The sequence below is a fragment of the Petromyzon marinus genome, unplaced genomic scaffold, assembly GCF_048934315.1.
Source record: "Petromyzon marinus isolate PM22_M1 ecotype Great Lakes invasive population unplaced genomic scaffold, UKy_Petmar_22M1.pri1.0 PM_G_Scaffold_51, whole genome shotgun sequence".
In the NCBI taxonomy this organism is placed as follows: domain Eukaryota; kingdom Metazoa; phylum Chordata; class Hyperoartia; order Petromyzontiformes; family Petromyzontidae; genus Petromyzon; species Petromyzon marinus.
This window is the reverse complement of record NW_027423004.1, coordinates 1013087-1040595: the sequence shown is the minus strand read 5'-3', so window position 1 is coordinate 1040595 and position 27509 is coordinate 1013087. Positions and strand designations below refer to the sequence as shown.

The 27509-nt window shown below is 54.5% G+C and overlaps 1 protein-coding gene across 5 annotated transcripts in view; it reads right to left on the bottom strand.

Moving 5' to 3' along the window:
• LOC142917454 (neuronal cell adhesion molecule-like) overlaps positions 1–26349 on the bottom strand; it is a 39458-nt gene extending 13109 nt beyond the window's left edge. Inside the window, exons 1-9 of one of the 5 annotated variants that reach the window (XM_076062132.1) lie at positions 26174–26349; positions 24367–24569; positions 23637–23742; positions 10869–11092; positions 10577–10699; positions 9711–9878; positions 7446–7554; positions 3856–4040; positions 3229–3363 (exon numbers count right to left, since the gene is read on the bottom strand). In XM_076062132.1, the coding sequence (XP_075918247.1) occupies positions 3229–3363; positions 3856–4040; positions 7446–7554; positions 9711–9878; positions 10577–10699; positions 10869–11092; positions 23637–23742; positions 24367–24454 (1138 nt within the window). In that variant the 5' untranslated portion in view covers positions 24455–24569; positions 26174–26349. The remainder of the gene's footprint in view (positions 1–3228; positions 3364–3855; positions 4041–7445; positions 7555–9710; positions 9879–10576; positions 10700–10868; positions 11093–23636; positions 23743–24366; positions 24570–26173) is intronic. The other 4 variants (XM_076062133.1, XM_076062134.1, XM_076062135.1 and 1 more) reach the window with 4 other exon arrangements.
• Positions 26350–27509: the final 1160 nt, after the last annotated feature.

The window sequence follows — 27509 nt, the reverse complement described above, 5'->3', positions numbered from 1 at the left end:
TCATGGTTACTTATGCCCCCACCGAAGATGAACATCCATGGAGGGATGCAGGCAAAGCCGAGTCAGATGCCTTCTATGACCTCCTGTCACAGTTGCTGGCTAAAGTGGCCCCTCGGGATAGAGTCATCATGTTCGGTGACTTCAATGCCCGAGTTGGTCATGATGCTGGCACCTGGTCTGGAGTGATTGGAGGGCATGGGCCAGATCAGCTCAATAACAATGGTAGGAGGCTGCTAGATTTGTGTGCAGCCTATGGGCTTGTTCCGGCATCGGCGCATCGACACAACATCATGGATACATGCCGGGTCCAAGCAAGAACACCTGCTGGACTACATAGTGACGGACCAGCGGATGCGAGCCCATGTCCTTGACACCAGGACCTACCGTGGAGCTGATCTGCCCTCTGACCATCGACTAGTCATCTGTAAGATGCGCCTGCCATTCTTCCACTCCGGTGGTGGGTGTACACCCAGGACCCCATTCCAACCTAAAGTGGCCTGGTCTCAGTTATCTGATGAAAGTTGCAAGCGAGAATTTCATCATCGCTTGCGGCTGGGATTGGCATCGTCCCCGACTCCTCCTGATGTCGAGGGTAAATGGGCGAGGTCTAGGACTGTGACTCATGCAGCTGCAATGGCTGCTTTTGGTACGCAGTCCAGACCTCCCCAGAGACCCTGGCTGACAGAGGAGTTGTTCAGGATGGTTGAGAAAAAGCAACAGGCCCACTGTCATCGGCTACAGAATCCCACGTCAGAGAATGAGGAGGCTTACCGCAGCCTTCGCTCGGAGGTTCGGAGAGCCGTGAGGCGCTGCAAGGATAGGTGGTGGTCGTGGGTTGCTGAGGAGATGGAGTCTGCCTCCGTGGCCCGTGATCACAAATCTCGATTTAACTCCATCAAAAAAGTAACCTGCAGCACCACACCTATTACCATCATTAGGGGAAAAAACGGTGATCCAATCTCCGACCCCCAGGAACAGGTTTGCAGATTTGCTGAGCATTTCTGTGAGGTCCTAGGGGAGGGAAAATTCCTCAGCCAGGAAAACATCATGGCACAAAGTGAGAATGACCCTGCTGAGGCTGCGGTGCCTCAAATATTGGAAGAAGTCACCTCCTGTGAGTGGCTGGCTGAGGTGCCATCTGTTGAGGAAGTACTGAAGGCGATCCGGAGTCTGAGACCAGGAAAGGCAGCGGGCAGAGATGATCTCCCAAGCGAAATGCTGAGGGAGGGTGGCGTTTGTGCACAGACTGCCCTATATGACATCTATTCAACAGTCTGGACCACTGGACGGGCTCTGCAGGATTGGAAGGATGCCCTGGTGGTCCCCCTCTTTAAGAAGAGGGACCGCACAGACTGTAACAACTACAGGGGCAAGGATTATTCAACATCGCCTTGCCAGGCACGCTGAGGAGAGGCTTGCGGAGCCCCAATGCGGTTTCAGGAAAGGGCGGTCCTGCACAGATGCCATATTTTCTGTCTGTCTGCTACAGCAGAGGTGTAGGGAATTCCAACAAGACCTACATCTCTGCTTTATTGACCTGGTCAAGGCCTATGATACCATCAGTAGGCCTGGGCTCTGGGTTGTTCTTCGTGCTTTTGGAGTACCTGACCCTCTGCTCACGATCATTAAGGACCTTCATGATGGTGAGCGGGCCCGGGTAAAACTACGTGGCCGGGAGTCAGAGCCATTCCCTGTACACCTTGGGGTGCGACAGGGATGTCCTCTGGCTCCCACAGTATTTAACATCTATTTTGACCACGTAGTTTGTGAAGCCTTCAATAGCTGTACCGGGGGAATCTCCATATGGTACAGATATAATGGGAGGCTGATCGATGCCCGGGTGCGGTCAAGGGATGGCTCCCTATTGCTCAACCACGTTATGTATGCTGATGATTTGGTAATAGCTGCTAATTCAGAGGAGGAATAGGAGACGCTGCTGCTGAGACTGGAGCGTGCCACTAAGAGGTTGGGCCTTACCATCAGCCCCACCAAAACTAAGCACCTGCCTGGGTATTTTGTACCATCGGACACTCCACCCCCACAACTCCCAATCGGTGATGGGGCAGTTGTGGAGAGATTGGAGAGTTTCCCATACCTGGGCAGTGTGCTTATGACTGGCTGCAGTATAACAGCAGAGGTCTCACTCCGAATCAGTCGAGCGGCAATATCTTTTCATCGGTTGCGTAACGCTGTGTGGAAGCTACCTGCTCTGTCGCTCCGCACTAAGCTTCAGGTCTTCTCGGCCACGGTCATTCCCTCCCTTCTCTACGCTTGCGAAACGTGGACCCCCCTAATGGAACATCTTCGCCGGTTAGAAACATTTAGGCTGGCCTGCCTACGATCCATCCTGGGTTTAACCAGACTGGATTGTGTGAAGAGCTCACAAATACTTGAAAGATCTGGGCAAGGTCCCATCGGTGAGCTCCTCTGGCGGGCAAGGCTGCGATGGCTGGGTCATGAAGCCCGCATGCCCAGCCACCGCTTGCGAAACAGCTTTTGTTCGGCCGGTTTGAGGGGGCTAAACAGGCGCGGCACGGGCTAGATTAGAGATGGAGTGATGTGGTACAGGAGGACGTGAAGCTGAATGGACTTGCCGATGACTGGTACCAGCGGTGTCAAGATCGGCCTCTGTGGAGGAGGCTCGTGAAGGACGCTACTGGGCAGTTGGAGGTAGTCACCCTCCAACAACAACGGAGGGCGGAGGAGCGATGCTCACAACAACGAGCAGAGCGCCGGGTGGCTGAAGCACAGCGGGTTGGCACAGTAGGGGGCACAGGTGGTGCATCAGCCAGTCATCTCAGTCAGTCGACCCGTGGCACCTGGGTCTGCCCTGTGATCTCCTGCCAGTGGGCGTTCGACACTTCACGTGGCCTCAGGGTGCACATAGCCTGGCACAAGCGTCGTGGTGACGTCACCGCCACTTAGTGGCGAATGGCGGTTGTTGTTGTTGTTGATAGGCTATGCGTGAGTGAGCGTGTAATAGACTATGAGTGTGCGAGCGTGTGATAGACTGTGAGTGTGCGAGCGTGTGATAGGCTGTGAGTGTGCGAGCGTGTGATAGGCTGTGAGTGAGCGAGCGTGTGATAGGCTGTCAGCGAGTGAGCGAGCGTGTGATAAGCTGTCAGCGAGTGAGCGAGCGTACGAGAGTGGATGAGCGTGTGGACGAGCAAAGTCAGTGGGTAGTGAGCAAGCGCGTAGGTTGGACGAGCGGGTAAGGAGGCAACACACCGTTGACGGGGATGCCGTTGAAGAACCAGCGGACGAGCGGTTTGGGGATTCCGTCGGCGAGGCAGGCGAGCTCCACGGTGTCCCACGGAGCGTAGACGCGGCTCTCTGGCTCGGGAGCGATCCAGTAAGGCTTGGCTGCAGCGGTCGGGAAAACACGAGGAGGAGGAGGAGGGGGGGAGGGGGGGGAAGGAGGGGGAAGGAGGGGGGAAGGAGAGGGGAAGGAGAGGGGAAGGAGGGGGAAGGAGGGGGTGAAGGAGGGGGAAGGAGAGGGGAAGGAGGGGGCAAGGAGGGGGCAAGGAGGGGGCAAGGAGGGGGAAGGAGGGGGGAAGGAGGGGAGAAGGAGGGGGGAAGGAGGGGGAAGGAGGGGGAAGGAGGGGGGGAGGAGGGGGAAGGAGAGGGGATGGAGGGGGCAAGGAGGGGGCAAGGAGGGGGCAAGGAGGGGGAAGGAGGGGGGAAGGAGGGGGGAAGGAGGGGGAAGGAGGGGGGAAGGAGGGGGGGGGGTACTCATTTGAGGTCGAGTCGAGCTAGCAGAGGCCCGGGTACCGGTCGAGATAATCGTCGCCACGACTTGGGCCGCAGGGTTCGCTAACCGCCGTGCCACCGCTCCCTCCGTCGCCCCTGAGGCACCTTCCACGGTGACGGTGAAGGTGTGCAGGGCTCTGCCCTCGCTGTTGCTGGCGTGGCACCGGTAGTCACCGGCGTGGGCCGCCAACACGTGGCGGATCACCAGCGTCTGGTTGAAGGCACCGAAGGTGATGCGGCCACTTGGAAGCTCCCCGTCCACCTTGGCCCAGCGAAGCTGCGGTGTGGGGCTGCGCGCACGCAAGCGGGGGAATGCACGCACGTGGATGCGCATGCACGTGTACTCACACGCACGCGCACACACATTCGTGGGTGTGCGTGCGAAACTAGCGTAGGATATTACGTAGTGTAGTGTAAAGTGTGGTGCATAGCAGTGTAGTGTACAGTAGTGAAGTGAATAGTCGTGTCGCGTGTGTGTACGTGCGTGTGTGTGTGTACGTGTGTGTACGTGCGTGTATGTACGTGTGTGTGTGTACGTAGCCTGGGGCTTTCAGCTTCCCACACCTCACCGCCACGCTCCCACGCCCCCTTCATTCTTTTGTTCAAAAGAAGGCTCGCCTTCCCATCAACCGGAGACGAGGAGTGGTGGTCGTGGTTACATATGCCCCCACCGAAGACGAACATCCATGGAGGGATGCAAGCAAAGCCGACGAGTCAGATGCCTTCTATGACCTCCTGTCACAGGTGCTGGCTAAAGTGGCCCCTCGGGATAGTCATCTTGTTGGGTGACTTCAATGCCCGCGTTGATAATGATGCTGGCATCTGGTCTGGGGTGATTGGAGGGCATGGGCCAGATCAGCTCAATAACAACAGGAGGCTGCTAGATTTTTGTGCAGCCCATGGGCTTGTAATTACCAACAAGCCGTTCCGGCATCGGAGCATCCACACAACATCATGGATGCATGCCGGGTCCAAGCAAGAACATCTGCTGGACTACATAGTGACGGAACAGCGGATGCGAGCCCATGTCCTTGACACCAGGATCTACCGTGGAGCTGATCTGCCCATTGACCATCGACTTGTCATCTGTAAGATGCGCCTGCCATTCTTCCACTCCGGTGGTGGGTGTACACCCAGGACCCCATTAAAACCCATAGTGGCCTGGTCTCAGCTAGCTGATGAAAGTTGCAAGCGAGAATTTCATCATCGCTTGCGGCTGGGGTTGGCATCGTCCCCCACTCCTCCTGATGTCGAGGGGAAATGGGCGAGGTTTAGGACTGTGGCTCATGCAGCTGCAATAGCTGCTTTGGGTACACGGTCCAGACCTCCCCAGAGACCCAGGCTGACAGGTGTTCAGGCTGACTGAGAAAAAGCGACAGGCCCACTCTCACCGTCTACAGCATCCCACGTCAGAGAATGACGAGGCTTACCGCAGCCTTCGCTCGGAGGTTCGGAGAGCCGTGAGGTGCTGCAAGGATGGGTGGTGGTCGCAGGTTGCTAAGGAGATGGAGTCTGCCTTAATGGCCCGCATTCACAAATTGCTCTTTCACTCCATCAAAAAATTTACCTGCAGCGCCACACCTATTACCCTCATCAGGGGAAAGAACAGCGATCCAATCTCCGACCCGCAGGAACAGTTTTGCAGATTTGCTGAGCATTTCTGTGAGGTCCTGGGGGAGGGGAAATCCCTCAGCCTGGAAAACACTGTGGCACAAAGTGAGTGTGCACAGACTGCCCTCCATGACATCATAACAGTCTGGACTACTGGACGGGTTCCGCAGGATTGGAAGGATGCCCTGGTGGTCCCCCTCCTTAAGAAGGGGGACTGCACAGACTGTAACAACTACAAGGGCATCTCACTCCTCAGTGTGTTGGGAAAGGTCCTGGCAAGGATTATTCAACATTGCCTTGCCATGCACGCTGAGGAGAGGCTTGCGGAGCCCCAATGCGGTTTCAGGAAAGGGCGGTCCTGCACAGATGCCATATTTTCTGTCTGTCTGCTACAGCAGAGGTATAGGCAATTCCAACAAGATCTACATCTTTGCTTTATTGACCTGGTCAAGGCCTATGATACCATCAGTAGGCCTGGGCTTTGGGTTATTCTTCGTACATTTGGAGTCCCTGACCCTCTGCTCACAATTATTAAGGACCTTCATGATGGTGAGCGGGCACCGGGTAAAACTAAGTGACTGGGAGTCGGAGTCATTCCCTTTTTACCTTGTTGTGCCACAGGGATGTCCTCTGGCTCCCACATTATTAAACATCAATTTCGACCACGTAGTTCGTAAAACCTTCGGTGGCTGTACCGGAGAAATTTCCATCTGGTACAGATACAATGGGAGGCTGATCGATGCCAGGTGCGGTCAAGGGATGGCGCCCTATTGCTCAACAGCCGATGATCTGGTAATTGCTGCTCACTCAGAGGAGGAGTTGGAGGCGCTGCTGCTGAACCCGGAGCTTGCCACTAAGAGGTTGGGCCTTACCATCAGCCCCACTAAAACTAAGCACCTGCCTGGGTATGTTGTCCCATCAGACACTCCACCCCCACAACTCCCAATTGTAGAAAGAGTGAAGAGTTTCTCATACCTGGGAGTGTGCTCATGACCGGCTCCGGTTTGGCAGCAGAGGTCTCACTTCGAATCAGTCGAGCGGCAATGTCTTTTCATTGGTTGCCTAACGCTGTGTGGAAGCTACCTGGTCTGTCGCTCCGCACGAAGCTTCAGGTCTTCTCGGCCACAGTCATTCCCTCCCTTCTCTACGCTTGCGAAACGTGGATCCCCTAATGGAACATATTTGCCGGTTAGAAACATTTAGGCTGGCCTGCCTACGATCCATCCTGGGTTTAACCAGGCTGGATTGTGTGAGCTCACAAATCCTTGAAAGATCTGGACAAAGTCCCATCGGTGAGCTCCTCTGGCAGGCACGGCTGCGTTGGCTGGGTCATGTAGCCTGCATGCCCAGATACCGCATGCCTAAACAGCTTTCGTGACTGCAGGAATTCAACCTCTTGGGTCTGTCGGTAAAGTCACGTAGATAGAAAAATAATTTTAAAAATCACGACGTTTCGATCGCAACACAAGCAATCATCTTGAGGTGAAAAAATACAGCAGGCAAACTGCTGAGGCAGGAGAAATATATTTGCTTGTGTTGCGATCGAAACGTCGTGATTTATTTTATATTTTTCTATCTACGTGACTTTACCGAAAGACCCAAGAGCATGCCTAAACAGATTTTCTTCGGCCGGATCGAGGGGGCTATACGGGCGCGGCATGGGCTAGAGAAGAGATGGAGTGATGTGGTACAGGAGGACGTGGAGCTGAGTGGAGTTGCCGATGACTGGTACCAGCGGTGTCAAGATCGGCCTCTGTGGAGGAGGCTCGTGAAGGACGCTACTGGGCATTTGGAGGCAGTCGCCCTCAACAACAACGGAGGGCGGAGGAGCGATGCTCTCAACAACGAGCGGAGCGCCGGGTGGCTAAAGCACAGCAGGTTGGCACAGTAGGGGGCACAGGTGGTGCATCAGCCAGTCATCTCAGTCAGTCGACCCGTGGCACCTGGGTCTGCCCCGTGACCTCTTGCCAGCGGGCGTTCGACACTTCACGTGGCCTCAACGTGCACATAGCCTGGCACAAGCATCGTGGTGACGTCACCGCTACTTAGTGGTGAATGGCGGTTGTTGTTGTGTGTGTACGTACAGCCCTTGAACGATGCACCCCAGCAGTAGCGTTTCTCCCTGAAGCACCAGCTTGCTGCTTGTCTCACCCCCAGGCTCCACAAACACCGGACGTCTCTTCGACGGATGAGCTGTGTGTGTGTGCGTGTGTAGGGGAGTGGGTGGGTGGATAGGTAGTGTAGTGGTTAGCACTATGCTGCGCTCCGACCCCGCTGACCGAGTTTGATTCTCGCTCACAGCCAACATTTTGATTATCTGAATCGATCCTGGGCGTACCTTAGGTCGAATCAGCCTCAAACGAGTGCCTGGTGCGTTTTGTAGTAAACATCGCCACCGGGGAGACAAAGGCGGCCGGGCGTGGTGTTAGCCACCCCCTTGTGTCCCGTGTTGGCCTTCACAGGTGCTCGCTAACAACAGTCTGTTAAGGCCATACGGGGTTGATCTTTGTCAAGTCGAGCGAAACAACCCCCTACCTCCTCGTTGGTGCCGGACGGTAACGCTGCGGTGAGCAGTGCCATGGGGGGAGGACCAATTTCAATCGAACATTTCCCTCGTGGCGTTTGTAACCACCACAGCGGCCAAATGGGGGCTCTGAACGGGTGCAAGGGGCTGGTCATCCCTCCACCTTCAATTAATTAGCACAAAACCATAAAAAATATTCTAGCGGGGGGACAGGCGACTATGACGTCTCCTGGCCAAACCCCATTTGACGGAGCCAGGAGACTGAATCCTTACCCTTGGGGTTCCTCCAGAAATAACAAAAAGCTACTGCGGGTGGTCACGTGGAATGTTCCAACGCTGACTGCGGATGAGAGGCTGCCACTACTCTGCCGAGAGCTGGACAAATACCGCCTGGATCTCTGTGGTACTCAGGAGGTCCCGGTGGACCGGCTCTGGCTCCTGCCACCATGAGGGTAAACAACCTTCTACTCGGGGCAGGAGACTGCCAAACAACAGGGAGTGGCTCTTCTTCTGAGCAAAATAATGAAGGGGGTGTGGGAGCGTGGCGGTGAGGCGTGGGAAGCCGTAAGCCCCAGGCTACTTTGAGCTCGCCTTCCCATCAACCAGAGGCGAGGAGTTGTGGTCGAGGTTACTTATGCCCCCACAAAAGATGATCCAGGCCCACTTTCATCGCCTAGAGCAGCAGCCCCCCGACCTTTTTGGGACCAGGGACCGGTTTCGTGGAAGACGATTTACTCACGGACCGGGGGGGGGGGGGGGGGGGGTGGTTCATCATTGGGTCTTTCCCCCTTTTCAAAGAAGCTCTCCAGCGACATTTGTTTTTAAACTCATTGTGGCTACTAGGGGTTAGAGCTTGTGGGCTTACTCATTGTGGCTACTAGGGGTTAGAGCTTGTGGGCTTACTCCTTGTGGCTACTAGGGGTTAGAGCTTGTGGGCTTACTCCTTGTGGCTACTAGGGGTTAGAGCTTGTGGGCTTTATACCAACACTGTGCCTGAGTGCGCAGTGTGGGAAAGAGGCGCGGGACAAAAGTGGTAAATAATAAAATATTGGGGGGCGGGCCACGCGTGGACTCACCGCTCACCTCCTGCTGCTGTGCGGCCCAGTTCCTAACAGCCCAGGGACCGATACCGGTACCGGTCCGGGGGTTGGAGACCCTGGTCTAGAGCATCCCACGTCAGAAAATGAGGAGGCTTACCGCAGCCTTCCCTCGGTTATTGAGGCGATGGAATCGGCCTCAGTGGCCCGCGATCACATATCACTCTTTAACTCCATCAAAAAAGTAACTTGCAGCACCATACCCATCACCATCATTAGGGGAAAGAAAAGTGATCCGATGTTCGACCCCCAGGAACAGGTTTGCAGAATTGCTGAGCATTTCTGTGAGGTCTTGGGGGAGGGGAAATCCTTCAGCCTGGAAAACATCATGAGGCAAAGTGGGGATGACCAGGAAGAGATGATCTCCCAAGTGAAATGCTGAGGGAGGGTGGCTATTGTGCTCAGACTGCCCTACATGACATCATAATCAGTCTGGGCACTGGACAGGTTCCACAGGATTGGAAGGATGCCCCCATATAGCCTGTAACAGACTGTTGGGGCAAGTGCTGTTAGCGAGCAGCACCTATGAAGGCCGGCATGGCACACGAGGGGGTTGGTGGCCAGCACCACGCCCAACCGCCTTTGTCTCTCCAAATGGTGATATTTACACGTCGCACCAGGTACACACACACGTGCACACACACGCACACACGTACACACGTACACACAGACGCACGCACGTACACACACGTGCCCTGCCGGCGATCGCTGCCACCACCGCCGCTCACCGGGTTTAACGATCAGCCAAATCGGCTCCTTCTGCTGGATGGTTCCAGTGCGCGGATAGCGGGTGCAGCACACGTAGTAGTCCACGTCCCCGGGGAGCACGTTGGCAAAGTACAGGTCGCCATCCAGGCTCTGGGACACTCGAGCATCCAGCCGCACTCTCTGCATGGCTGCAGCGCCAGCAGCACGCCGGGGGTAAGGGGGGGGGGGGGGATGGAAAGGGGATCGGAACGAGAATCTTTAGACTGCAGGAGGAGGAATCCGATGAGCCATGAAACTGAATTGTAACAGAAGTCCACCACTAAATCCGCATCAGCGTCATCATCAGTATCATCATCAGCAGCATCATCAGGATCATCATCAGCAGCATCATTATCAGCATCATCATCAGCATCATCAGCAGTATCATCAGCATCATCAACAGCATCATCATCAGCAGCATCATCATCAGCAGCTTCATCATCAGCATCATCATCAGCATCATCAGCAGCATCATCCGCCGCGCAAGTCATGGCAGCAGAAGAGCCCCTGTACAACGTATAACGACGCACTGCCCCCCCGTTTCACAAATCTGGAAGGATACATCATGGCAATGATGCACTCCACTTCTCGCTTGCCTGGCTCGACAACCTGAATGTGAAATTGTAGTCGTCGTCTCTGCATTTACATCAGCATCAGTAGGAAAGAGCAAGAAGCCCTGCATAACCAGGCAAGGTAGTCAACATCTCCTAGCCATCGCAATGATGATGAGAGACACCTCAAACTCCAAATACGCAGCAGCAGGCGTCGTCAGGGTCGGGATCAAACCCACGACCTCCCGCGTACCAGGAGAGGTAGTCAACATCTTCCTATCCACCGTGGTACTCACAGCCGTCCAACCAGAAGATGTCGGGAGGGGGAAAGCCGTGGGGAGGGTTACAGCGCAGCACGGCCGGGGAGCCCTCCACGGTGAATACGGGGCTCAGGTCCTCAAGGGGCCACGCTGGGGCACCTGCAGCACAAAAACAAAGACGCCGCCCCCCGCCCCCCCGTGTAGCCTTAACAGATCGTCGGGGCAAGCGCTGTCAGCGAGCGGCACCTTTGCAAGGCCGGCACTGCGGCGCACGCCGGGCCGGCTGGTTTACCGCGCGCCGCGCCGGGGTGCTCGTCCCCCTACTCACGAGCCAGCCGCACGGCGATGTTGGCGGTGAGGGCCGTTCCATGCCGGTTCTCCGCCAAGCAGCGGTAGACCCCCTCGTAGGCCTCCATAGCGTCGTGTTGGCCGCCGGATGCGGCCAACACCGCCGCCGTGTCCACGGTGAAAGTGCCGGAGCCATTCCCGTGTTGCTTCACGTTGGGGTCCCAGCCTGGGTTAAAACGCCGGCCGTCTTTGCTCCACCGGAACCTGAAGCGCAAATGGGAGGGGAGGGAAGGGAGGGAGGGGAGGAGAGGGAGGGAGGGAGGGAGGGAGGGGAGGGAGGAGAGGGAGGGAGGGAGGGAGGAGGAGGGAGGGAGGGAGGGAGGGAGGGAGGGGGGAGGGAGGGAGGGAGGGAGGGAGGGAGGGAGGGAGGGAGGGAGGGAGGGGAGGGAGGGGAGGGGAGGGGAGGGAGGGAGGAGAGGGAGGGGAGGGAGGGAGGGAGGAGGAGGGAGGGAGGGAGGGGGACGGAGGGGAGGGAGGAAGGGAGGGGAGGGAGGGGAGGGAGGGAGGGAGGGGAGGGGAGGGAGGGAGGGAGGAAGGGAGGAGAGGGAGGGAGGGGGGAGGAGGAGGGAGGGAGGGAGGGGAGGGGAGGGAGGGAGGGAGGGAGGGAGGGAGGGAGGGAGGGAGGGAGGAGGGAGGGAGGGAGGGAGGGAGGGAGGGAGGGAGGGAGGGAGGGAGGGAGGGGATGGAGAGAGACGTGTTTCACCCGAAGCTCCTGGCCTTACCTCTAAAACTTTTATTTTTCTCACCCTTTTTCAGGATGTATTTTCACCAACAGTGTCTTGCTTTACACACAATTTGTGATCACTTTCTTTATTTATTTGGACTTCCTTCGTCCTTCTTTCCTCGTTCCTTTATGTTGGTTTTCACCGTTCAGGGCGCGGCTGCGCTCTCTGCAGTGTACAGGTGTCTTCGCTCTCCGCACAATCCTCCACTTTTACTTGATAGTCGATTTCATAATCACGCTTTTCTTTGTTGTCAATTCGATTTTGAGTTCCTTTGTTCCTCAAGCAATTTTTAGAATTGTGTGCGTTTTTCGTGTTTTCTGTTCGTTCCTTTGTCTCGCGTGCCTCCACGTGTTACACGCACCATGTGTTGGCACTGTACCCACGCCGGCCGGTGTGAGTGCAGTGCCGACATCCCCTTTAGACCCCTCTTGTGTTGTACTGCGAGCGTGTTTACAGCATTTTTTTATTTTTATTGGTGTGCTTTTTTTCTACATTAAGTAATTTTACCCTCTCCATGGGAGCTTTGGGTGGACAGCAGTAATAGTAATTATGAGAAGGTGGTCATAACACAGGTTTGACCATCTTTATAAACATTCATCTTCGTTTCTTGTTTTTTTGTCAATAATTTTCTCGGCTTTAGAAGTAAGAGAGGTTTGCTTTAGCAGTTTGTGTGCGACGTCTCACACGAGAAAGCTACCACGCCTTACGCAAGGCCGGTCTCTTGGGGCCTGTAAGGCGCCCGCAGCAGCAGCAGCAGCAGCTGGAGCCTCCACGCGAAGGCTGGGATCCGCCGCCCGGCTTCCACCGATGTCCCGCTCGAAGTTTACGCGGAAGCGCTGGGCGCCATCGTGCCTGAGGGCTCGATAAAGTATGCCTCCAAGGTGAGCGGAAGGGTGGTTTTCTTCATGCAGTCCGAAAAGGTGGCAAACGCCACCATGGAGAAGGGGCTGACGGTTGACAATTGGCACCTCACCTTGGAGCCACTGTCGTCGCCATCGGTACGAGTGATCGCATCCAACGTCCCCCCCTACATTCCCGATAAAGACATCCAAGATAACCTGGCTAAGTTGGGTACGCTGACTTCCAACCTACAGCGTGTGCCTCTGGGCCTCAAAAATCCTGCCTTGAGGCATGTCTTGTCATTTAGAAGGCAGGTCTACATGCTGGTGCCCAATGGGCAGCTTGAGGGAGGGCTCCTTTGTCGTCATGCATGGAGGAAGGGCCCATAGGCTGTTTTACTGCAGGGACGTGCTAAAATTCAACCTATGCAAAGTAGAGGGGCATATTAAAAAAACACTGCACCAAAGACAGCAAATACCCAATCCAACAGCGAGGCAACGGTGGAAAAGGGTGCTAAAGAAGCACACCCAACAAGTGACCCAGAAGAGGGTCCCTCACCACGGAGATCACCCGAGATGGCGGTAGACCCCGCTCCGACACCAGCTACTGCCATGGAGACCGAGGCTCAGCCAGCCACCCAGCCATCATTGACAGCCGGACCTCTGAAGAGGAAATTTATAGGGGGATTCGGCTTCGTCGTCCCCAGAGTCAAGCGGGGATGAGGTCAGTCCCTTTAAAGATCTCCCAGAGTTGGAGTCGGACATCGCACCAACGCCTGGGGGAGACGCAGAGAGCTGCCGGTGGCAAGGACGGAAGTCTTCACCGTCCCAGACGCCCCTAGAGGCGGGACACGCAACAGGGAAGAAGCCCCGTGCGGGAACCAAGCTCAAGCGCGGGACGCCTGAAGAAAATCTGCAGCCTGAAATGTAAGCGGGGGGGGAAACGCAACCTGTGCAGTGACGGAGGAAACCAGTGAAGAGGGTCGCGCTTCAGACCGCGACGACGCGCCCTGCGAGGCGGCCGAGGGCTCCCAGGAAACGCGAGCGGCCGAGAGCACGGAGGAGCCCAAACAGGACCCGACTGACCAAACTACGCGCGGTGACCGGGACGAGGACGATGGAGGGTCATCAGTGGAGGGGCAAGCGGCATCGCCCAATAAAGCATCGACGGAGGGTACCACCTTGTGGCACCGCTTCTTTTCCCTCACTCCACCCACATAGCTCTTAGCAAAACTTCAGAGACTGAAAGCTGCCTTCTTCTGGTCGCAGAGGAAGCACCGTGTGGCTGCCGGTGTCTTGGCCTTGCCACTGCGGGAGGGCGGGCACGGTCTGGTGTGTGTACTGAGCCAACTCTCTACTTTTCGTCTACAAGCCGTACAGAGGTTTCTCTACACGGCCCCATCACCCGTGTGGTGCTCCACAGCATCTTTTTTTTTCTGAATAACCTCGGGGGGCCTTCAGCGCAGCAAGCAGCTCTTCTTCGTGGACATTACGGGTATTCCACTCACGCAGATTCCCCACTTCTACAGGAGTATCCTAGATACATGGGGTTTCCTTGTCACCGCCCGACTGAACACACCCCAGTCGGCATCAGAATTTGCTCACGAGCCGCTGTTACGGAACCCCCACACGGCACTACCCTCTCTTGTGGGCCTTGCCATGGAGAAACGCGTGGTGGACGCACGTCTCATGAGGGTGGGCGATTTTGTGAAACCGGGCACTGTGGGGGGGGGGGGCAATGGCTTCTCCCTGCCGAGATAACTGCGATGACCAAGATGCGCTCGGTGAGACTCGCCGCAAAACTCGTGAATGAGGTATGAAGGTCCTTCTCAACAGCAGTGGGGAGCGCGCCTGCTGCGAGCGTTGGCGACGAGTCAGCCGGCGGTGGCCCAGTGCCACCAAAGCTGAATGTCGTCCCAGCACGGGAGCACACTCGCCTCTCTTCCTCACGGCAGCACGGGGGGCACGCCACGGGGAATGGCCAGGAGGGGTGCTTCTCAGGTGTAGACCGGAAAAAGCTGTACGCCCAAATGGTCGATTTCCACCATCAACAAATAATAACGTCACGTTAGGGCTACGCTTGGAGGGACACGATGCCCCTGCGGTGATCGCTTGAGGCCTCATTGGGAGCTGTTTTACTCAAATCCATCGTACAAGCACCACAGTGATCTTAGCTGGAGCACTGCCCATGGGACTGTGACCACGAACACATTCCTGGCACTTTTCACAGACGCAAATCGTGAACGCGGATTCTGTGGTGAGCTCGAAACAGTGGCGCATCAATACGTACGCCGCAAAAGCCTAGACTCACTCTATAAGCTGTTACGCAATATTCTACTGAAATTCAATCTTCATTTCTCCCCCACAATTCTTATTTTTGGATATAGGGGGCACGAGGGTACCAAGGATATCGAGGGGTTGACGGACTTCATCATGAACAACGCCAAACTGGCCATCTATAGGGCCAGGAAATGCGCAATTGACGGGAGCGGCGTCCCCAGCCACTGCCGCATCTTCAAGGCCCTGGTTTCTGGCAGAATTTGGCTGGAATTTCGGTACGCTCAGTTGACGGGGGGCGACACGTCTTTCTCGACGCGTTGGGCTACCGAGGGTGCTTTGTGTAATGTGACAAAAGCAGGGGATCTGGTGGTGATGGGTTTTTAAGGTTGATTTTTTTTTTATGGTGTTTACGAACACAGTAGCAGACAATGCGATTTATGTTACATGGGAAAACCGTGTTATATCTTTAATTTTTTTTTAAAAGGGGGCACGTAAGCAAACAAAAAAGATGAAAAAAGACGACATGATGAACGAAGCAAAGTGCCGAAAGACCGAGCATCTTTCTGTTTCTTCTGATCGTTAAATAAAAATAAAAAAGGAGGGAGGAGAGGGAGGGAGTGAGGGAGGAGAGGGATTGAGGGAGAGGGAGGGAGGGAGTGAGGGAGGGAGAGAGGGAGGGAGTGAGGGAGGGAGGGAGATAGTGAGGGAGTGAGAGAGGGAGGGAGTGAGGGAGGGAGTGAGAGAGGGAGTGAGGGAGGGAGTGAGGGAGTGAGAGAGGGAGGGAGTGAGGGAGAGAAAGAGAGAGAGAGGACGCGCTTCGTTTGAGCTCCTCGTGGTAACTTTATAAATCTAACATACCCTCTTCTAATTAATTTCTTTTCTTCAAGTTTTTACTCATCAGGAGTAAGTATTCTGCCTTTTGCACACACAAGTAGTACTTTTTGTGTTGCTCATTTTTCTTTACTTTTTTAAGCTTAACAGTTCAGGGTGAGGCCATAGCCTTTTGAAACACGTTGGTGTTTCTTAGGCGATGGGCTCAATCCCATAGTTAATTAAAGCATCGTTTTCATACTTTACAGGTATTTTTATACTCTACTTATTGTTCCTTTATTCTTCTGCTTATGTTTTTAATCTCGGTTTACGAATCTCAAACTATTTGAGATTTGTTATAACTTACATTTTGTGTGAGCCACGTGGAGGCATCCACACTGTAGCGCAGAAATTTAAGGCCACACAAGTAATTGTTTACTTTGAGGCTAAAGCAATCTATTAGTTAATGATTCCTTAACACACTGCGTTTTTTTTGTTTGCCTCCACGAGTGTGCAAGGACTCTAAGTTATATTTATTTAACGATGAGTGAATGCATTTAATAAACACATTTTTCTAAAAAGTAGATTTGTTTGCAAAATACATTCATTTATTTAACACGCAAATGTATTATTAGATATCACTATCAAATTATTTTTTCATTTACTGCTTCATAATTTATTCAATAAAAATAGTTTATTGAATAAATAAATATGTCTCTTTCCTTTCTTTTTTCCTTTCATTATTTTCTTAAACGAGGATTCATTATTCATCCTCAGTTTACATTCTCTCAAGGGGAGCTCTGTATAGAAGCGCAGCACCACAGTCAGGTAGAAATTGAAGGTAGCAGGAACAAAATGGCCACTTACGCAAAGGTCGCAGCTGCCAATCTGCCTGGAGTCACGAGGCCCCCCACTAGGGCCTCTGCTCCAAGGCCAACCCCCCCAATTGGTGACCACTGCCGCTGCGCGCGAACGGCATCCGTTGCTACGCCTCGAGCTCCGTCACGATCGAGGCGTACGTCGAGGCCCTGGCCGCCATCGTCCCGCCGGCCACCATCACCCACGCCTCGAAGGTCAGCGGGAAAGCCGTCTTCTTCCTGACGACGAAGAAGGTGGCCGATGCGGCCGTCGAGAAGGGGATGACCGTGGGGGGACTCCACGTCCAGCTGGAACCCATCGCTTCGGTGGCGGCGCGAATAGTCATTTCGAACGTGCCGCCCTACATCCCCGACAAGGCCGTGTTGGAGCACGTGTCCAAGCTGGGCACCATCGTGGTGCCAGTACGTGCTCTGGCACTGGGGTGCAGAAAGCCTGCTCTCAATCACATTTTATCTTTCAAGAGGCAGGTGCATGTCCTGCTGACTCACGGACAGCAGGAAGAGGGCTCGTTTGTCATTGTCAATGCAGGCATTGCCCATAGACTGTTTTATGCCAAAGATTCCATCAGATGCAATCTCTGCAAAGAAGAGGGGCACTTCCGAAGGGATTGCCCTAAACCGACGACAGCGAGGGTCGGAGAAAAGAGCGGGGAGGAGGGAGGCAGAGCAAGGGGGGCAAAGCAGCAAGAGCCCCTATTGCAACAAGCCCCCCAACAGCCCACACCAGACCCGCCAGCCACGCAGCCTCCTACACCTCAAGTCGTGGCCCCAACTTCGCCGCCTCAAGCGACAAATTGCAAGAGGAAGAATACAGAAGGACCCGGATCTCAAGGGTCAAATTCAGAGGAGGAACCCCTCCCAGACCTCGAACAGGAAGAAGCGGTGAAACCCCCCACACGAGGGGAGGAAGCAGAACAGCTGCCAGATGCCGAAGACGCGGTTTTTGCCTTCCCAGACGCCACGCCGAGTGACGCGCGGGCGGCGAGGAAGAAACCCGCCAAGAGGAAGAAGCAGCGTGCGTCTGGGGAAGGGTTTCTACAGCAGGAGACCGTCGACGATGAAGGCGACATCACCACGGAAATCGACCCGCCTACTGTTGTCATAGAGACTCACTCCCCACCAGCTATACAGGAAGCCCTTGACCAAGAGGAAGAAGTTGGCGGAGAAACACTCACTATGGGCAAGGACGAAATGGATGGGAATGAGGAGGAAGGTCCCCGTACCACTGCTGATCTAAAACCAGCGGAAGAGACACCGGGCCATCCACCCGAAGAGCCTGAGCAGGAGCCATCCCAGGCCATCCCTAACACCGGGGGAGAGGACGCCGCTGGGCCATGCGCCAGCTCAGCCGCTGCAGCTCTTCCAGCGGAGCCGGACGCCGAGGAAATCGATTCAGATCGGGACGACTGCTTCAGCATGGGGAGCGAGAGCAGCCAGAGGTCTACACTCCTTGACCCTCAGACTCCCCTGATCTCCTCGGAAGATCTCTGGAAATTCCTCAACGAGACCAACATGAGGAAGGACAGAGCGGACATTGCCTTGGCTCGTTGGAAGGACAGCAAGGCAATAAAGGCCTCTGTGACTCAAGCAGAGAGATTCCTTGCCAAGCAGAGACTCGAGTTCTGGGGCAAGGACAGGGCAAAGCTGAGATTTTTCCGCAAACAAATTATAAGGTGGGAGGCCACGGGGGAAAGGAACAGGCAATGCCTATGTACATCGGCTCCCTGAATGTGAACGGGTGCAGGGAGGCAGTGCGGAGGTTTTCCGCAATGTCTCTTGCGAGGAAACACGCTGCCTCTGTCTTCTTCATTCACGAGACGCATCTCACGGTCGAGGACAAGGATGACTGGAGGAAGGAGTGGGGAGGGGACTCCTTCTACAGTCACCTTGACAACACCTCCTGTGGAGTCGCGACCCTGTTCGCTAAAGGGTTTCATCCCGAACTCATCACCCACACCGAAGTGGTGAAGGGAAGGCTGCTCGCGGTAACGGTCAGGGTGGGCGATGTCACCATCCACCTACTGAATGTGTACGCGCCGGTGACCAACAAGGAGAAGATCCCGTTTCTGCACCTCCTGAGGAGGCACCTGGCCGGGATCCCGGACGATGCGTGCGTGATTGTGGGTGGCGACCACAACTGCACACTCGGCGCCCTGGATCGTTCGGGGGGGCAGCCAGGGGGAGTAGGGCCTAAGAGGGAAATGCAGGGACTCCTGGAGGACGCCGCCTTGGTGGATGTGTGGCGCATACATCACCCGGGCCAACGCTAGTTCACGTACACGAGGACGAGGCGCGATGGCTCGGTGACGCAGTCCAGGCTCGACAGATTTTACATCTCTAAGAGCTTTGTGACGTGCGCCACAACGTCTGGCATCAGGGCGGCACCCTTCACGGACCACAACCTCATCGTGCTCCGTGTCAGGCTGGAGAGGGCCCGTGAGGGCACGTCCCGCTGGCATTTTAACAACTCACTGCTGGAGGATGGCACCTTCTTAGAAATGTTCGAGGACTTCTGGGAAGAGTGGCGAAAAACCAAAACGCAGTTCAACTCTCTGGCCCAATGGTGGGATGTGGGCAAAGTGCACACCAGGCTGTTGTGCCAACAATACACCTGGGGGAGCACCAGACTGAAGAACGTGGACATCACCGACATGGAAGCCCGAGTCCTCAATTTGGAGGGTCGCCTCGCCGAGGACAGCGACCCTGCTCTTCTCCAAGAATACGAGGAGAATAGGGAGCGTCTCAAAGGGCTAGAGGAGGAGCAGACGAGGGGAGCGTTTGTGCGATCCCGGGTGAAGCTCATCACGGACCTCGACACGGGATCCCCGCTTTTCTACTCCCTCGGGAGGCAGAATGGGAGACGCAAATCCATGGAGTGCCTCTTTGATGGTGACGGTGTCCTGGTGCACGAACTCCAGCAGAAGTCGACCATCATCAGAGACTTCTACGGCAACCTGTTCTCCCCTGAAGAAACATCGGAACCGGCCCAGGCGGAGGCATGGAGTGGTCTACCCACCCTGGGGGAAGATGGGAGAGAGCTGCTAGAGCAAAAGCTCACCAGGACTGACCTTGACGCAGCCGTAAGAGGACTGGCCCCGAATAAATCCCCAGGGTTAGACAGCCTAACAGGGGAGTTTTACGCCGCTTTTTGGTCATCCCTGCGGGAGGACTACAGAGAGGTGCTGGAGGAAGCCTCAGTCACCGGGGTGATGCCTCAGTCTTGGAGGAGGGCGGTGCTCACTCTGCTTCCCAAAAACGGAGATGTGAGGCACCTACAAAACTGGCATCCGGTGTCCCTCCTGAACACAGACTACAAAATATTGACGAAGGCTCTCTCCCTGCGACTGAAAGGGGTAATTGCACAAGTCGTAAACGGGGACCAGTCCTACACCATCCCCGGACGAACCATCCACGACGGCATCCTACTGGTCAGGGACCTCATCGCGGTGTCCCAGAGGTTGGGAATCCCAATCGCGTTTCTGGCTCTTGACCAGGAAAAGGCTTTTGACAGAATGGACCACAAGTACCTGCTGGGAACCCTCAAGACCTTGGGTTTTGGGGATGCCTTTGTCCGAACGATCCGCCTACTTTACACCAAGGCGGAGTGCATGATTAAGATCAACGGCGCCCTCACTGCCCCGGTCAAATTCGAACGAGGAGTGAGACAGGGATGCCCATTGTCGGGCCAACTTTATGCCCTGGCATTAGAGCCTTTCCTGAGTCTCATAAGGTGGAGACTCAGCGGCCTGGTGCTGAGGGAACCAAGCGTCAAGTCGGTCCTGACGGCATACGCCGACGACGTCCTCCTCATCCTGCGCTCCCTGGCTGATGTCGCCCTGCTGCATGAATGCCAGGAGGTCTTTTCGAAAGCCTCCTCATCAAAAATGAACTGGCAAAAGTGCAGCGGCCTGCTGGTTGGAGCGTGGGACATGACCGAGTGTCCCGAGAAGGCAAAAGCCATCAATTGGAGCACAACATCGCTGCACCACCTGGGAATGTTCCTCGGACCAGAGGAGGAACCACCGCAGAGGAACTGGGTCGAGCTGGAGGAGAAGGTGAAGGAGCGGCTGGGCAACTGGGGTCGCCTGTGCAAGTTCCTCACCTTCAGGACAAAGACGCTGGTGGTGAACCAGCTCGTGACGTCCATGCTGTGGCACCGACTTTTCTCCCTGCACCCCCCCATGAGCCTCGTCAACGCACTTCAGAAGTGAGCCCTCGACTTCTTCTGGTGGGGTGGAGGACACCGGGTCGCGGCTGGGGTCCTGGCCCTGCCACTGGACGAGGGCAGTCACGGGCTGGTGTGCGTGCGGAGTCAGCTGGCCACCTTCCGACTGCAGGCGGCGCAAAAGTTCCTGCATGCCGCCCCTGCACCGGCCTGGAGAGTCACGGCCTCTTTCCTCCTGAAACAGCTGGGGGGTCTGCAGTGCTCCAAGCAACTATTCTACATGGACCTGCAGGGCCTCCCACTGGGACAGCTGCCACCCTTCTACAGAAGCGTCCTGCAGACATGGAGCTCCCTCGCCGTCAGGAGGCTGAACCAACCGCGATCGGCCGAGGATCTGGTCTTCGAACCGATCCTCAGGAACCCACAGACAAAGCTGCCATCCACCACCACCACCCCTGGCACGGAGAGGCGCCTCGCCAACGCGCGGCTCACCAGGATGGGGGATCTGGTGGAGCCTGAAACACGGGGCCAGTGGCTCGGACCAGCAGACATGGCCACAAAGACAGGGCTGCAGTCGCTCCGGGTGGCTGCCCGGATCCTGGCCGAAGCCAAGGGGGCCTTCTCAGCGGCAGTGGGGAGAACGCCCCCCATCGGCGTTGGGGATGACAAGGCCCCTCTCGATCCCCCTCCACCGGAGCTCTCAGTCGTGCCACTGCATCGCCAATACCGACAAACCAAGGCGGATCACAACCTGTGCCGGCTAGAAGACCTACCGGAGGTGGCCTTCGCAAATGTAAAGAGGAAGGTGCTCTACTCCTACATGGTCCGGTTCCACCAACAGGACACCCTGAGGAGCCACAAGGACCATGCCTGGAGGAAAGCCCTGCCCTGCGTCTCTCGCTGGAGGCAACTCTACTGCAGGCCGACGTACAACCGCATCGGCGATCTCAACTGGAGCATCGCCCATGGCACCGTCACCACCAACGTCTCCCTGGCGCGCTTCACCGACACGTCCCCGGAGTGCCGGTTCTGCGGTCAAGTGGAGACGGTGGCATACCAATACGTGGAGTGCAAGAGCCTGGACTCGCTGTTCAAGGTCCTGAGAAACATCCTTCTAAGGTTCAGCCTCCACTTCTCCCCGACGGTCCTCATCTTTGGATACCCGAAGGGCGACGGACCCCAACATCTTCAGGGGCTGGTCAACGTGCTCTTCGGCTACGCCAAGCTCGCCATATACAGGGCGAGGAAGATGGTCCTGGAGGGGCAACGTCCAGCCAGCAGCCTGGGCATCTTCCGCGCTCTGGTCGGAGCCAGGGTGTGGCTGGAGTTCCGCCATGCGCGGCTGACCCACGCCGTGCCGGCCTTCAAGGAGCAGTGGGCTCTGGAGGAGGCCGTGTGCTCGGTGGCAGATGACGGAGAGCTCTGCATGCAGATCTAAGCTACCCGTCGAAGGCCGTTTGACTGTGGGAAGGGCTGCGTGCAGATGCAGCACTTGTTGTAGTTATAAAGAAAAAAGAGAGCGAGAGAGAGCCAAATGGAGTAGGAAGAGAGCAGGCAGAGAGAGAGAAGGGGCGGAGAGGGAGGTAGAGAGAGAGGAGAGGCAGAGAGGGGGGTAGAGAGAGAGGGGGGGGGGGCAGAGAGGGGGGTAGAGAGAGAGGGAAGAGGAAAGGAGAGCAGAAAAAAAGAAAAAAAATGTGTTGGGTCTTTCATTTAAAAGGGAGGGGGGGGTTTACATAAAGCAAAGCATAATAAAACAAAAAAAGAAATGATGAATGGAGCAAAGTGCCGACTACACCGAGCATCTTCTTGTTTCCTCTGATCGTAAAAAAAGAGAGAGGGAGTGAGGGAGGGAGGGAGTGAGAGAGGGAGGGAGTGAGGGAGGGAGGCAGGGAGGGAGTGAGGCAGGGAGTGAGAGAGGGAGGGAGGGAGTGAGGGAGGGAGGGAGGCAGGGGGGGAGGGAGTGAGGGAGGGAGGGAGGTAGTGAGAGAGGGAGGGAGGGAGAGAGAGAGAGGGAGGGAGTTTAATTTTAATTTGATTTTAATTTTAAACGGCCAACCTTGTAAATTGTCTTTCGCCAGAGTTTCTTACACCGCTGTGCTGTGCAGTTGAGAGGGAAGGAGGAATTCAGTACCAAATTGTCGGTGGGGAAAGCGGTTAGTTGGTTGTTGTTTTAGGACACCGGCCTTTGTTCAAGCCTTGTTGTAACAACGTTTGCAGCGAGGGCAGCAAGTGCAGAAATGTAAAAGTTTGGTTGGCAAAAATTTCACCTTTACCCTGTGAAAAATGTTAAACTTTGATTTTTTATTTTATTTCTAACCCGTAGCCTGAAAGCCTGCGTAAATAGATTTTAAAAAACTTACGTGAAGTAACGTTCGGTTAAAACAACTGGTTTTGATGATGATGGTGATGTAGAAGGCTTTTTTTCAACTTGTGTACGCTTCAATGTGTTTAACAAAACTGTTTTTGAAGATGCTCATAATTAAATGAAATGGCAGAGGTGTTGCATATGTTTCACTGATGCTGTGATGCCACACAAAAAAGAGAGAGGGAGGAGGGGGAGGGAGTGAGGGAGTGGGGGAGGGAGTGATGTTGAGCGCGTGACCTGTTGTTTGTCTTTGTCTGGTGATTCACGCACGACCCAACATTGAAATCGCCCCAGCGCATTGTTTGCGGCCGAGGTAATAAAGTTTGCTTAACAAGTCAAACAGGGAGGGCTAACGTTGCGGCACGCTCAGTTCGGCACGCTCAGTTCGGGTCGGAGCGGAGCGAACGTTTGATCACGTTTGTTAGTTTTCCCATTGCGTGCGTCAACGTGCTCTGTGAAATAACAGCGACAACAGCGGTGTTGTCCCACCAACTGCCACCGATACAAATAATAATAATGTACTGTTATTTTGCCGTGGATGGTTTTGTATGCCGATTCGCTGACAGTTTCATCGTCATAATGGGAATGTGCGAGTTGAATTGTGTTTGATGGTCAACGCAGCTTGTCAATGTTGAAGCGTAAATAAAATGTGAAAAAAAAGAGAGGGAGGGAGGTAGGGAGCGTACTTGGGCGTTGGGTTGCCTTGGGCCTCACACTCCATCACAATGTTGTCCTGCGGTTCCACGATGTAATTCAATGGCGAATGCCGCCTGATGGACGGAGGGTGAGTAACTGCAAGAGATCGACGGGTTAATAGAAGCATAGCTTGCAGCAAACAGACGCGGAGGAGACCCGGTGCACAAATGAAAAATGTGAAACTCTCCGGTAGAAGTTTGCCCCGATCGAGAAGCACGGAGGAGATGTCACGGCCACCACGCCTCTAATTCCTGATACGGCGGTCTGGCCTTGACCACCTGCACGTAAAATCGCAGTTGTCGCTCTGCATCCGCATCGGCTGCGCGGAAGAAGAAGATTTTGCACGGCACCCCTCAACGCCAGCAGCATCCAGCAACGCTGGACGTTGAGCGACACACGAGGACCCAAAATCCCGTAAGACGAAGTTGGCTTCGTACATTTCTGGGCACCAGTTTTTCCCTCCGCGCGAAGAGTCGGCGTCAGGCGTTCAGAGTGTTCGGGCCGCCGCTATGAACGTCGTGCCGCTTCTTTGCGGCTATCATTTGCGACCGCCGGGGTCGCTTCTGAAAGAAAGGAGCCACGTAGCTCGGTGGGCATTGCCCGGTGAAGTCTAACGAGTCGAGTTTAGCCGATGGTCTTTAGTGGACGATTGGTGGGTGTAAAGTTGAGAGAGGGGGGCATCCTCTCAAATGGGGTGGCGTGGCAGAGTTTGCTACTCACGGTCAAGGGGCAGGGCGAGTGGGTGGTGACGGTCGCCCAGCACAGCCAATAGCAGTGCCACAAAGCGTGCGGTGGTGAAGGCGTCCATCGGGGGAGCAGATGGTCGGACCGGGGGCTTCCTTCACTTGGCTAGGAGGAGGGGGTAGAAGGGAGGGAGCAGTAGGGGGAGGGAGGTAGCAGGAGGGGGGAAGGGAGGGAGGGAGCTGGAGGAGGTGGAGCAGGAGGAATGATATTTATTAAGACCGCAGGAGTAGGAATCCAAAGAGCTATGAAGCTATTTTTCATATATGTCCAGCTGGGGCACTGGGTCAGAACATCACAACAACAAACACGATGTGAGGGGCAGAGTACAGGAAGAGTAAACAAACCACTTTACAAATATATACTAATAAAACTAACCCATGCATGATCTTGCCACACGAAGCCCAGAGATCTGGCCACAACTGGTGGCTGATATCATCAAGTGGACATTTATAGCAGTATAGACAAATACTGTAAACGCGTGGTGTTTCTGAATGTGGACGGAAACACAGGAGGACCCGGAGTAAATTCCACGTGACCACGGGGAGTGAGACACGTAAACTCCAAATATACAGCAGGTAGTGTCAGTCGGTATCAAACCCACGACCTCCAGTACACCAGGTGACAACCATGTCAGGTTAAAGATCTCCTTTGCAAGGGACACTTGGATGCACGCTCCTACTTGATGGACACGTGCTCCTAATTGATGGACACGTGCTCCTAATTGATGGACACGTGCTCCTACTTGATGGACACGTGCTCCTAATTGATGGACACGTGCTCCTAATTGATGGACACGTGCTCCTAATTGATGGACACGTGCTCCTGCGTTCATCATGTTTACGTGCTCATTTCACTGAGGCTGCATTTCGCCACTGCAGAATACTAAAGTTGAGGAAACAGTCTTATTTTGGCACCAATGCTCGTGCCGATTTTTTAAACCAGATAAATAAAAATCAACATTGATACCCCAGGAAACAGGGCAACGCTGTAACAGCCACAGCTCAGGTTTCTCCCATCACTTAAACAGCACCCCCCCCGGAGTGAGAACACCCTCCAGGATAAAAACCAACACGGCTGCACGTCTGTGCAAGTGCTGTGTGAAACAATTGTGATGGAAACAAATATAAAGTTGATATGAAAGGGCTCCTGGCAAAGCATCACCGCAAGGTCGACGTACTGATAATTACGTGCATTTTTGTCGTCCTTGTAAACACGGACTGTGAATAAAACGAGATACAGTACTGGCAGAGTTTATGGATGTGTTACTTGTTCAAGCAGGTTACTCGGTCTAAGAAAAAAAGGCACAGCAAAAATAACTGTGCTTTTTTTACACCTGATGAAGGAAGCTTGTGTTGCCTCCGAAACGCCGTGATTTAATTTAGTTGTTTTCATTTATTTTTATTTTATTTTTTACCTACGTGACTTTATAGGCGGCAGTTTGTAAGCTCCTAAATAGGACAAAGTGAGTTTGAACACGACGTGCTCAAGTGAAGTATTTGAGCAATGCACACGCATTGTGTGCGTGTGCATTTATGCGTGTGCATTGCAAACAATGCAAGTTTAAAAAATGCAGCTACGATTCGTTACAAAAGCCTATAAGCAGCCTTAATACATATTTAGAAGCTTGCTCCCTGCTACATACCTAGACCATCTGACAGGTCTCTAATAGGGTTCATCGAGTGACAGCGGCTCCGTAGCCGGCCAGGGTGCCACCTCGGCCGGCTGGGCAATCTAGCCGAGAGCGGCATCACTCCCCGGGACTAGGCCTCGACGCGGCACTCACCAGCGCAACGCGGCCCTCACCAGCGCAACGCTGCGTAGATGTCTGGGGGGGTCTTGAGCTCTTTTCTGTGTCCTCGTGTGGTGGTGGTGGAGGAAATCCGACGTTTCGTGCCTCTAACACGGGCAGGCGACTGCGCGCGGCTGTGATCACGTGAGGCCTTAGCAGGGCGCTTTTAGAAAACGTAGCGCGGATAGGAGAACACGTGAGGGCGAGCATGAATCACAATCCGTAGAACTGATAAGCACCGCCCATTGACAACACTGCCCATAGAGTCACGTAGGTAGAAAAATAACAGATGACGACGTTTCGATCGTAACACAAGCAACCGTCATCAGGTGGGACTACCACAGCAAGAAGAAAAACTGTTTAAGTAGGCGAGGATTCACGTGAACCTATAATCTATATATATAAAAGGCAAAGTTGTGAATGTGTGTCTGTTCGAAATGTTTAGAATACTTCCCGACATGCAACAAACTTGAAATTTGGCACGTGGGTAGCTTCCAGACTGTACACAATGCAAAAAGTATAAAATAGACTTTTGTGTTTTGGGGGGGGAGCGCAACAATGGATATATTTTGCACGGCAAGTGAGCGGTGATGTCACATCTGTGACGTCACATTTGTGACGTCACCCGCATGCGGCAGCGTCACGCAGTGTGCCTGCTGACGTCACGCATCCCCCCCCTCCGCGTAGGCCCTGTATTAATCCAAGACAATAATCCAAGTCTCGGGCGAAGCCGTGTAGTAGTAAAGCTCGTGTCTTATATATAGAGATATGCATATTTTGGGGGCTTCTCCGTTTTGTGGGTTGTTTACCGCATGCTGTACAGGAACTGCATCCAGTTCCTGAAGATGCCAGCGCATGGAGCGAAACGTCGGTCACCGTGCCCCACAACACGTGGCACAACCGGAAAATATAATTGAGAGCTCTACAGCAGAACCCTTAAAGCAAAAACAAAACCTACGCAGGAGTATAATTTTAAATTTTTTAACATTTATATTGCAATTGTAATATCGACGTTATGTCTTGAGACTAACACATTTCCATTTGGAGCTCAAAGATGCGTTGGTTTTTAGTCGCGATATCAATCTCGATTCTGTTATATTGTATAGCGAGCAATGAATCATCACCCCGTTTCAGACAAGGACCGTGAGAGATGACGTCAGAACTACTGCTGAAATCACTGGAATTGGCCTCTTAATCCATCCGCACTGGACTGTATCCACACGAGGACTTCATTTCATCTGGGTGTGTCCGGATCGGCGGCAGAGACATTGTTCCTGCACCCAGCACACCACATCCAGTATACCTCTCTATTTAGCTCCGTTTCTTGTCG